The sequence below is a fragment of the Crocodylus siamensis genome, chromosome 1 (assembly GCF_052110815.1).
Source record: "Crocodylus siamensis isolate JL-2025a chromosome 1, ASM5211081v1, whole genome shotgun sequence".
In the NCBI taxonomy this organism is placed as follows: domain Eukaryota; kingdom Metazoa; phylum Chordata; order Crocodylia; family Crocodylidae; genus Crocodylus; species Crocodylus siamensis.
The window spans coordinates 219,272,308-219,284,393 of NC_143395.1; the positions used below are offsets into that span (position 1 = coordinate 219,272,308).

Below are 12,086 nucleotides of genomic sequence, written 5' to 3' on the forward strand. Positions count from 1 at the left end.
CACTTAAAAAGAAAATAAAAGAGAGGTTAAAAAAAGAGAGAAAAGAGAGAGAGAGAACTTCAGCAGAGAATGAGGTTTTTTCCTTCTTTCTGTTGTTGTGGGAGGGGGCATGAGGCAAGAGTCCTGGTTCTGAAGTACACAACAGCAAACTTTCAATATGAAGAGATTGTCGAGGGAAGAGACGTTGGTGTTTTTCTATTGCTCCACTTTCCCTCCCTCCCCCCCACCCCCAACCCCTTTCCCCTGCCCCGGAGGCCCCGCAGAGTGAGAATACAATGAAACTGGTTTGTATTTATAGATATTTTACAAGGTTAAATAAGAACAACAATAATAATAATAAAAAAATTGAACACTAAAATGAACAGGTTTGTTGTTGGGTTTTGTTTTGTTTGTTTGTTTGTTTTTTTCCTCTTTTTAATTTTCTTTCCAAATGTGACCAGTGTTGCTGAGTGAGACTCAAATTACTGGTGATTCTTCCTGTGCAGCTGGCTGCTCGGGACCTGTTCAGGTGGAGTTGGAGGCGGAGGCTGAAGCTGCGCTATTGGTCTGAGCTCGCTCTCCTGCGTTAACATCTGCGAACAACAAAGGGGAGGGTACAAAGCAACATTATTTCCGAGAAACAGGCTTGTCAGTCACCAGCTCTGACTTCTGACACGAGCCCACGGCTGTACCTGGCTAAGTGCTTTTGGGCGCTGTGTCAGGGTGCTGTGAAGCACAAGGGGACTGCTCTCCTGAACACACACCCAGGGGTGGAGGAAGTGATTCAGCGGGCAGCCACCTGGAGGCAGGTTTGGACTCAACTGGACCCGTAGGAAAGCTCTTTTAAAGGCTGGCTCACCCAGGTGCCGGGACTCGGCTAGAACGGAGCCAGCCCTCAGCTAAGAGCATGCAGCAGCTGGAAACCGCAGGCAGCCTGAGGGGAAAGCCTGCCACTCTGCGCAGGGTCATGTTGCAATTCAGTAACTTCATTGGTCTGACAAGGCACGTTAGTGCTGCCAAACATAATACTTCAAGAATCTATGGCTCCGACAAGGTTTCACACAAGTGCTGGGGCCTTCTCTTTAGCCTTGGCAGAATTTGTTTTTTACTTTAATTATTTAAAAGGGTAAATGTTTATTTTTAGGTATCAAGGTTGTAGCTGTATTGGTCCAGAGGAATAAACAATCTGGACTTGGGGAAGAGGTGATATCTACTATTAGACCAACTAGAATTTTTTTTTTTAAATATAGCTGGTCTAATAAAAGATATCACCGCTACCATGAGTCCTGAATGAGTTTACTTTTATGCATTTCCCTTCCGACCCTAGAAACTATGAAACTTTATTTTTATACACTTTACAGGTAGGGCTGCCAGGATCTGGAATGAGCTCCCAAGAGAGGTGGTGCTCTCCCCTACCATGGGGGTCTTCAAGAAGAGGTTGAATAGATATCTGGCTGGGGTATTATGATCCCAGCACTCGTTAATGCCCAGGGCAGCGGGTTGGACTTGATGATCTTTTCAGGACCCTACCAGCCCTAGGAACTATGAATTTTCAGGACTGTGCTGTTTAACTGCCTGCTGCAACACATGTAACTACTGTAGGACTGCAGTCAGCTGAGCAGCAGGACTGCTATGAGTCCTGGCTCTGCTCATCCTAGCTCCCTTGTCCACTTTGTTACTTTCTTTTCCGTTGTTCCCAGTCCCCTGGGGTTTCTGGGAGTCACAGGCCAAACTAGTCAGCATGGATCTGTAGGACTGCTCCCCCTGCCATCACACACTCCATCAGCCATCATTATTCTATGTCCCCTTTCTATAAATTTCAATTATTAACGATGGAAATTGTTTTTGTCTGTCTATGAGTGTGAAGTGAAATCAATGCTTACCAATAAAAACAAATCCTACCAAGCCTACGTATATAGTGTGTCCAACTAGTAGCAAAGCCATCTGTGAAGTATGCAAACAACCACAGACAATGGAATTAACTGGCCAGTGTCTCTGGTAGAAACAGCTTGTTTGTTAATGTGCAATTCATGTACTTGTTGCCTCCGTAAATGTCTTTTAAGTCTATTGCCTTATTCTGTATTGCTCAACCCAAGTTGGACTTGCCACCAACGTTGCTGCTGAAGCGGATTAATGTCAAGGCTTGAAGCCAGGAAAGGTGGTTTAACACAATCATGTAGCATTCTTAAGGGGATCAGCACCTGGCAGGAAACACTCTCAGTCTGCTCCCTCCCTTCCTGGGACCACACTACTTCATGGACAGGGAATCGAAGGCATATCATGGGTGTGTGTTGGAGTGATCTACAAGATGGAGCAGCAAAAGAACCTTTTTCTCCATTTATCTGGAAACCCTGTCGTTCCAACTGCCCACTTCTACTATTGTGTCAGGAGACGTATAAATTCCTCTTATTTTTAGCAAGACAAAAAGGTTTTTGGCAAGAAGCATCTTAGTGCTGCGACCCCTCTGGCCCTTCCAGAGAGAATTTCAGAGGCTGCACTGGTTCATTCTTGAGCATTTGGCTGGGAGAGCAGGTGAGACAAGGTGACCTGAGAAGACACTTATTGAAAAAGAAGGTAGGAGACAATGCTGTTAACTGACTACTCAGCTTCAACACTGGGAAGGGCGCTAGAAACAACAAATGCAGAAACTTGTATAAAGATTATCACTGCTGGCAATTGACTATAATCTTTGAAAAAGAAAACAAAAAAAAATTCTTACATAAAACTGTAATAGTGGAAAAAAATGTATGGATTTCACCTGCCTAGTATAGTGCCACAGAAGCTAGAAAGCTGCTGTTTGGGGTTAGTATGGGCATACTGGAACCAGGCTGGTTGAAGATGAAGAAAAGCTGTGGACGCTGAAAAAGCTGTCAGGGAGAGGCAGTAATAGAAGATCCACATGGGGCACAACTACTTGAATAGACATACCCCTGCTGCAAAAAACAATCACATCAACTATAAAAGCTGAATGATCGTACTGTCTGAGGAGGACTGTATTATTTGAGGATCCCTTGTCTAAAGAGCTGCCTCAACACAGTACAGTACAACAGTGGATGAACAGCACAGTACAAAATCCCTAAGGGAAATGGGTTCATCTGAAAAAGGAAGAGATTGGATTGATGTAAAGAAAAGGGACTGAAGCAGGTGCAAACTGTTGGGCTGGGCCAGGAAGAACCTGTAAGACAGCCAGAACCCGTAGCAAACAGCTGCTCATCACGCAATGCCCTGAGTACAGCATGTTAACGTTGACTTCCAAAGCTAACCCGGATTAGGGCATTTTTAGTGCAGAATGAGAGTGTGCACACAGAAATTTAATCTGGAACAGATAGTGTGCTTCCCGTTGCTCCCCATGCCTTATTCCAGATTAACTTTCACCTGTGGATAAACCCCAACCAGTTAACTCTCTGCCACAATGGGCAGGGGACAGCAGTTCAGGGGATAAGCAGTAATGGCCAAAGACTTCTTGTGTACACGAACAGTGTTTCGGTCATTGCTTGCTGGGATGTACAGACACCCAATGTGCTGCCCAATAACAGTGGAGGTTGCAATTAAGATTAATGGATTAGAGGTCAACTGAGACTGAAGAATGGGGAAAGGTCTGCCCCAAGTGATGCAGGTAAAACCCTGCTTCTCTCTCTTGGGACCAGGCTGGAGGCAGGAGGTCCTGTGCAGCACCTGTTACCTTCCACTATGCATGTTAAGGGAAGAGATCAATAAGCAAGTAGCCTAGGCTCATCCACATACATGCAGCTCTTCTATAACAATACCCAAAAGCTCCGCCTATCCGGGACAGGCTGCAGGCTGTTTAAGGAGCCCACTTCACATGCCCACAGATCAAACATGCCGTAGATGCCCCATTCCAGGGCTGTGTGAGCCAAGAACCCTCAGGAGATGCATCATCTTGGCTTTTTAGCTGGGTGCAGCAGCATGGGGAAGCAGCAAACAGCCAGCCTTTCTGTAGGTGAGGTTCTGTACTGGGCTGCAACATCCTTCTGGCTGTGGTGTCTGCTGGTTTCCATTAGGCTTCTCCCCGCTGAAGAAGTGACTGCAAGTAGGTACTACGTACTGTGCTGCAGCTGGGGACTACAGCTGTGGTTGGAGGCGAGACAATGAGAGCAGGTGCGTGGCTGCAGTATGTCATCTTGGCAAATCTGCCCCGAGTAGAAAAAACAGGGAGTTGGGGGGTGGAGATGCTGGATTCAGGCCTTGTCTTTGCAGCTTTTTCAGGGGGGTGGGCAAGCTCTTGTTCCTCAGTTCATAGATCCTCCCCCTAGTTTCACTTCCTTGTTTGTAGGGGGGGGCGCTGCTCCTGGGGTACATACACAATGCCCTCAGGGTCCTTTCAGCAAGGAGCCCACCCAGGATGAGCTGCAGCTCAGCATAAGATTCCCCTCACCATGTTAGCTTGGAATAAGAAACCTAGAGGGCCAAGCTGGCTGCGACTGGGAATGGTACCCAGTGCACTGCAGTGTAGAGCTGGAAGAGCACACTGCAAGAGTCTGCAATCGGCTCCCCAGGTCCTGTGGGACAATGCAGGCCTTGAGCAGTTAGGTGGGGCAAAACTAAAACGCAGGTGAGCTGTTGCGAAATTCAGGGACACATGTGACATTTCTGGGCCTGTTCTAGTGGCCCAGAGGCTTCCAAGTTTCCAATGACTCACTAAGCAAACTGCAGAGAAGTTAGTCCACCTTGCTCGGCTGTACCTTCTCTAGTAGGAAAACTGCCTGCTGCTCTCCTTGGTGGGGAGAATTCAAGTCTCTCAAAATACTGTCAAAAGAAAGTTGCATTCATCTGCTAAATATCACTTTCGAGTGAGGACCACTGTGGCTCTGTACAATTGCTTTGCAATGGCCGGCAACTTTCATGCCAGCTTGTGTTACTTTGCTGCTGAAGATGTAGGTGCTTGGCCTCACTTTGGATTCAAGGGGATCAGCACAGCATGATACATTACAAAACGATCCCTGCATCCATGCTGGCAAGAGTCACACGCAGGCGGCAACCACACCCCAAGCATAGTAATGCTGACTCACAGCACAACTACCTGCTTTGTTTCCTTATTGACAGAGGCACACATGATGTGACGTGGGTTCTGTTCCCTCCATTTCTGAAATGGCCCATGTCATTCACAAATGGAGAAGCCTTTTGTGAAGGAAAAGATCATTCCAAACTCTCACCATCCTGTGCTCTAGACCCACCATGCTGTCACAGAAACCGTGAGGAACGTGCAAGTAAGTTTACAGATAGGTTTTGGAAGCAAGTACAATAAGCTTCCCTTTGTACCGCAGGGCTGATGCACAGGCCTCAGAAAGAGAAGAAATTGCTGACCAACACATTTTACAGAGGTCTTAAAAATCGACTATAGTAAAATTCTCCTATCACTTCCAAGGCTGGTATTTCACAGACTAAAGGTAACTGCTGTGCACTCAAAGAACTGAGTACTACTCAACTTAAATAATTAGGCAGACAATCTTTTGAAATTAAGAAATGTTTATATCTAGCCAGCTTTTCTTCTGCCAGTGTTTCAAGTCATGGCAGTCTCACTGGTGGCCCGCATGCCACATGTAGCCCTCAGGCTCCCGGTTCAGGTGCTGCTTTCCTCATCACTCTCCTGCTGCTGGGACTTCTGCACTCCCCCTCTCTCCTCCAGTTTCTACTTCTTGCCCCAAGTCCTGGGGGTGGTAAGGTCTGCTGGGTTGAGGGAGGGTGGGATGGGTGGGGAAGGGCTCAGAGAGACCCAAGGATCCCACAAAGTACGAGTGTGCCTATGTGGTGGAGGCAGCCCATATGGCACAATGTGAAGCCTGGTGGGATGTGGCTTGCACAGGATGTTGCTGGTGGGGGAGGAAAGGGGAAGGGATATGTGGTCCCCAGCCACTCAGTAGTTAGACAGCTCTGTTTTAGATGGATCCTATCTGAAAGCTACAGGGGTAGGAAAAGTCCTGGGAGGTATTAGTGGGCAAAGTGCAGGTGATGTGGTTTATGGTATAGGACAAATACGAGTTCCATGTAAGTATCATAATGTGGTACCAGCAAATGTGTGAGCAAGCACATGCACACCCACCCACCAGATCCCCACCTGATGTAGAATGGTACAAATCCAGACGCTCAGCCAGTATAAGTCAGATGCTCACTGTGACTACACAGAGGTAATATATACGTGCAATGTATACAAAATACATTTTTACAACTGGGGACGCTGGCTGTGACTCTATAGTTAAGGTCAAGTTGAGTCTTGCATGCAAGATTCAACCCTGGTGTTTTTACACTTTACATACAAAAATGGCCACCATATTATTCTGTTAATAAAATCCTGGTTTATAGTATAAGAAAAGAAACCAAAAGAAATGGTGTTGTGGGGAGGGGAATCCTGTCTAAAGCTGATAAAACAAGCACAGGCCTATGCTGATATAAGTTATAGCACTAGGGGACTGATTGGATTTTCAAGATACTACTGTAACAGGAAAAGTTGCACAGCAAGGGAACCCAGGGATAGAAAGACAGACTAGCAAGCATGACCTCAGAGGCTATTTGAGAGGTAACTTTCTAAGCACCATCTTATCCTGGATGAAGGAAAGATGCATGAGAAAAGCAATGCTCCATCACCTTAATGCCAACACTGACCCAAACTGGGTCCTTCTCATTTTTCAGGCACATCATTCAGCACATTTAAAAATCACTCTGTAATCACCACACCACAGCTACCACATGGCAGCACTATCAGATGTGACTGATTGTAGAGGGGTGCCCCAGCTTGATCACCCATAAGACCCGTAGCAGGGGAGTCTACTTCTTAAAGCACTAGCCCCCTGCTCCTGGAGTGCCTGGTCCTGGTCCATGGTTTGGAGACACCAGTGGACTCAAATCCCTGTAGGCAGGTTGGCCACTAGAGGGGGACAATATGCTACGCCGAATTATCAAAGGTTACAATTACCTGACCGCTTGTTTTACCCTGGGGATCTCTTGATAGATTTAGTCAGCTAATTCCTGGCCACTGTGACAAGGGTACAGTGACAGTTTATTTATGAGGGCAAACATTTGTGCAAAACTCTCCCAGGCGGGCATGCTCTGTGAGCAAACAGGACTGATACTGCTTCAGTGGTTAACAATTAGCAGAACCTGGTAGCTCATGGTTCAACACTAAACCACCAGCCTTTAAGCAAAACAGGTTCCTGTAAAGAGCTGTGCGACTAATTCCCACAGCTGAATGCAGGTAAAATTCCCACCGTCTGCTGTAAAAACCCTGAATGATACAGTAAGGACTAGAAAGGACTAGGGCCAAGGTCAGCCAAACAACTGCATATACAAGAGGCTCCAAGTTGCAACTGAAAGTTACTTAATACTGAACTACATTTCGCAATTCCTCTACTGCTGGAGGGTTTCTCATCAGGATCAAAGTCCCCGTCCTTGCTCAGCAGTACAGTGGCTGTTAACAGTAGGGCTAGAAATGCTGACATTAAAAAGCCACTTTCTTGACTGACATTTAGGTCACAGCCCAAAGCGCTTTTCGCCACATGAACCACTGGAGGTCAAGCTGAGCACAGCCAGGACACCTCCTGCTTCAGTGCACAGGAGTTTCTCTCTCTCCCCCACTCTGTGCCTGTGTTCAGGAAAGTCATATCGCACACCATGCTCAAGGGATGCACAACCATGGGAAATTTTAGTCTCTTAAAAAAATAAAATTCATTCCCTACACTCAATTTTTGCAGGTCTACAATCATATTTGCTCATTTTGTCATGTTTCTTTCAGTTCTACAGCCATGTGGAAGACCCACCCAAATGAGGAAACAGAGAAGCTGACTGCTTGAAAAGAGTTAACAACTGCACAAAGCAAGCTACATGTGAGCAGCAGGTCAGCTTTTGCTCTACTTGCTGCAAGCACAAGAATCATGGATTCCTACTACACACAATGTTTGCAAAGAGAAGTGTAATTTTTTTTTAAAGTTGGCGATACCCATTTAAATTAGACTGTCAAGATTTTTTCTGCAAGGCATCAAAAAGCATGAAGCTATCAAGAAACTGTATCAAGTTTGTTACATCTCCAGTAACTACCTGGCCTACTCACAAAGTACACTTTCCTGCATTTATCTATGAAACCTGGATGCCAGAGCTCCTCCTTTTGGTGCAAACACAGTGAGCTCATTAGGCACATTTATATAGCAGTGCCTTTTGTCTGAATAGATTCCACAGTGCTCTGCGACTAACATGAGCGTCAGAGTGAAATAATGCACTAAGCTCATACACTTCCCAATTCATCAGACACCACCGTCCACAGCAGGGATCCTGCCAGTGCGCTGACTCAGCACTGATGGGGGTGGAGAGGGGGGGCGGGGGACACACCTGCGTGCTGAGTCACCAACCGCACATCCTGTAGCACCCTGTGTTTCCCTTGGAGGTCTCCTGTCTGAGCCGATACCCACCCTGTGGTTAACACTTATTTACAGGATCACAGCTCAGCATGGTATGGCTCCAGGCCAACAGGGAGGTTTGGAAGGTGTGTAACAGAAAGGAGAGACAGAGACAAAGGAGGAAACTATGCACAGAGTTGGGGCAAGAAGCCAAACCGTGTTCCGGTGCCCAAAGCTGACACAATGGCACCCATGTAAGAAAACCCATGTAAATTGCCTTCTGCTGACAGTGAATCCCTTCTGGTTGGTGCTAACATATTGCACACTGGCAGGAAATCTTGTCCGTCCACCATCAATTGTCAGAATTTGCTGGGGAATTAACATTTCAAAGCTAAATTTATTAAGCTGGCCAACAGTATTTTCCTTCAGCATCTCACACCAATTGACCTGGGTGGATCTCTAGGTTGGTGCAATTATAGGAGTGGCTATGGTGAGGTAATAATACTCCGCTTCTCTGCACCAGAAATCTGAGAGAGACAGGAGGGTGTGGAATCCAAATGACATGGGTTAGTGCTGTCCTTAGTACCACAGCCGGTTAATCACCTAACAAAACAGAGTTTAAGAGGAGGCTGGAAATGAGTTGTTTCTCTCTGCCCCAGCAGCCTGCATTATTTAAGCTTCTGAATGGGAGTGTAACTAGAGAAAGGAGGGCAAGAGGGAGGCAGGCAGGCAGGCAGACGTTCTCACCTGAGGCTGCTGTAGCATTTGTAGGGGTTGAAGCAGCTGCTTGATTCCGAGCATGAGCAGGGATGAGGATCGAAGCCAGAGATGGGTTACTTGACAGTTCTGGAGGGAAGGCGAAACAAACAGATTTAGCTTGCAGTCTGTAAAGAACCTCGGCATGCAGAGTTATTCCCTGGGCTTCTCAGTCACTGTAACCCTGAGTGAAATGCAAAGCTGGACAGACAAAGGACATGTTACACTTCCTTCTGGGTCTCTGAGCAGGAGGAAACCATAGGGATATTCAGCGGAGAGCACGAACGGGACATCTCTCTGACAACTGCTAGCAGCAATGCAAGGGACTTAGTTCCCAGAGAAAGGGGATGGCTCTGGAGTTAGCAAATAATCCAACCAAGCCTGTTTCTTGAAAACAGCCCGAGCTTTCCAAGTAGGATCCCTTTCCTTCCGCAGAATCACCCTCTTGCAGCCAGTCAGAAGGAGAAGGCTAGTGACACCACACTGGGCAATGGCTCAGGAAGCGTTTGCCACAGGGGCTCCAAGAACTCCAGGGAGTCGCTCTAGGACTCACTCAAGCTTCACTTGTCAGGGTCTCAGGACAGTTTCACAGCAGAATCACCCTGAATGCTGCCTGAAGTTGGGGGGACAGGGGACTCATGGCCCCTCTAGAAGGCCCAGGGAAAAAGCCAAGGGGACTGGTTTTCCAGGTGATTTAAAAGGAAAATAAACTACCACAGGATTCCCTCCAACTCAAATTCAGAGAAAAGGAACAGCTGGGTTATTCGGGCTCCAGAGCTAGCACAGACTTGATGCATATAGGAATAAGAAAGCCTCCTGCCACAGAATTAAAATTTAAGCACACCAGGGTAGAGCTAAAACATCAGGTGCTGCCATTGCAGGCAGCTTGCAGGAGCACCTCTCTTCAGGCAAATAAGGGATGCAGAGATAGAGGATTCCCTGTCCCCTATCTCCCCCCAGCCCATTTCAGCCTTGAGTGAAAGCCATCACCTGTACAGTAAGCTACACACAGCCAGTCAGCTGGAGAAGTCAGCTCTTGGGGCTCCAAGAACTCTCCTGGGGGACAGAAGTGCCTGGAGAGAGCAGCTCTCCAGACAGAGAAGTATGTGAAGAAACCCAGCCTAATCATGCCACGTGCACACAGGATGGTGCAGTACTACGGGCTATGTGGACTGCTTGTTTATCTCTGTAACAGCAAATTAGAGAGCACATTGTTTTTTCTGTAACATGTACATTAAAATTCAGGGTCTAAAGGGACTGCACCTATCCATTTGTTTACTCTCTTTTCTCCATAAGAAAACCAAAAGGAGCAATGGCTGAGAAGGTGAGCTGCATTTCATTTTCTTACTGCCCCTGGAGTCTGTGCTTCTGGCTGTGCCTCAGCACCAAAAAACACAGATTCGGACTAGCAAGAAATGAGCAAGATTTGCTACAATACTGAAACCAGACAACTCGCCCTGAAGCACACCACCTTCAGGGCTAACCAGCCAAAACAGAAGGCTCTAACTATTCCAAGTGCTGTACAAATATTTCCTAAATAATGTTCACAGCCTCCTGTGAGATGCTAAGTAAGATCTCCATTTCCAGACATGGAGATGGGCACAGAAGGTAAGTGACCTCCCAAAGTCAGAGAGGAAGCCTGGCAATCAGGCCGCTAGCCCCTTCCCTATAGAAAGGGCACCACCTCTGCTGTTTTCCCCAGAATAAATTCTTAAACCTGATATTCAAAGAAACCCATTGGTTGCCTTGTTCCTTCATACAACTACTGGTGCTCAAGTGCAGACTTTTCTCTTCATCGTGGGCATCAAATGCAGGGGAGGAAGGGGCAACCAGACCACTAACCAAACCAAGAGCACAGCAAGTATAATTCACTTTGCTTCACATTTCTTAATGCAAAACAGTAGTCAATGTCTTGGAGATAGCACCACCACATTTTAACTGAGTGCGATGGGTCTGTACAGCTAGACTCCCAGTGTCTGAAAGGTACGGCTGGATCTGAGATCACTACACTGGGTCTATCACTGGAGCTGTGAACTCGCCGCTGCTCTTCCAGTGCCAAGTCAGCATAGCATGCACTGCTCACTAGGTACCTTCTATAGCATTTTAAGTGGCTGGTCTGTAGTGGACTTTCTATAGGAAAAACCACATATGACCAAAGCCATCTTGAGGAGCACAGGTATAAGCAGGAGCCACCAACCTGTCCAGAAGTCCCCAGAGTCCTGGTTGGTACCTTTCACTCTATGCAGGGATCTCAATTTAGCACGCTCTGAACAACTGGTGCAGATCAATTCAGAAATGATAAAACAACTCAAAACAAACCTAGAATTTCTGAAGTTTAATAAAAGGCTTACTTAAAAATTCATTTAAATCTTTGGTCTCCCAGCTCGCGGCTGCTGCATTTCCTGGGTCTAGCCAGGATTGGACATGCCTAAATAACTGTGCAAAAGTCAGGATCTGTGGTATCTGCTGTCCATGGGAAGAGGAAGTCCATATAATCTCTGGTCCAGGCATGTCGTGAAACAAATCCCTAAACGTAGTGCTATTCCATACTGCGCTAATGATAATAAAGCTGATATGGCAGCAGGAGATTACTGCAGTCAGAGTAGGTATTCAAGACAAAGACTTCACGACTGTGTGCCTAAATACAAAACCTGCCCAAGGCATCTTACAAGGACTGGTTGCCACATACCTTGGCTGGGAGCACATCTTTGGTTCAGTTCTGGCCAAACCAGTGCAGTTTGCAGCATAGGAAAAGAAGCAAAAAACCACAATGCAGTTGCATCACTGCTTCATATTGGAAAAACCACCCAGCATCCACTGGTTAGGGGCCTCAGAAGGCACAGGACAGATCACCACCCTGACCGCTGCTTACTTCTTAAGAGACTGACAAAATGGTGCTCAGCAGAGGCAGGAAAATCAGATCTAAGTTGCTGCCTCAAACAGAAGCACTTAAGACTTCTTAATGGCAAACACTGGACAACTATATAACCAAGTACTGAGCACAAT

The 12,086-nt window shown here is 46.7% G+C and overlaps 1 protein-coding gene across 2 annotated transcripts in view; it reads right to left on the bottom strand.

The window, feature by feature from the left end:
* Nucleotides 1-276: 276 nt before the first annotated feature.
* GSK3B (glycogen synthase kinase 3 beta) overlaps nucleotides 277-12,086 on the bottom strand; it is a 245,572-nt gene continuing 233,762 nt past the window's right edge. For both annotated transcript variants that reach the window (XM_090057092.1, XM_090057081.1), the window contains 2 exons: nucleotides 9,072-9,170; nucleotides 277-572 (listed from right to left, as the gene is read on the bottom strand). In XM_090057092.1, the coding sequence (XP_089913218.1) occupies nucleotides 505-572; nucleotides 9,072-9,170 (167 nt within the window). In that variant the 3' untranslated portion in view covers nucleotides 277-504. The remainder of the gene's footprint in view (nucleotides 573-9,071; nucleotides 9,171-12,086) is intronic.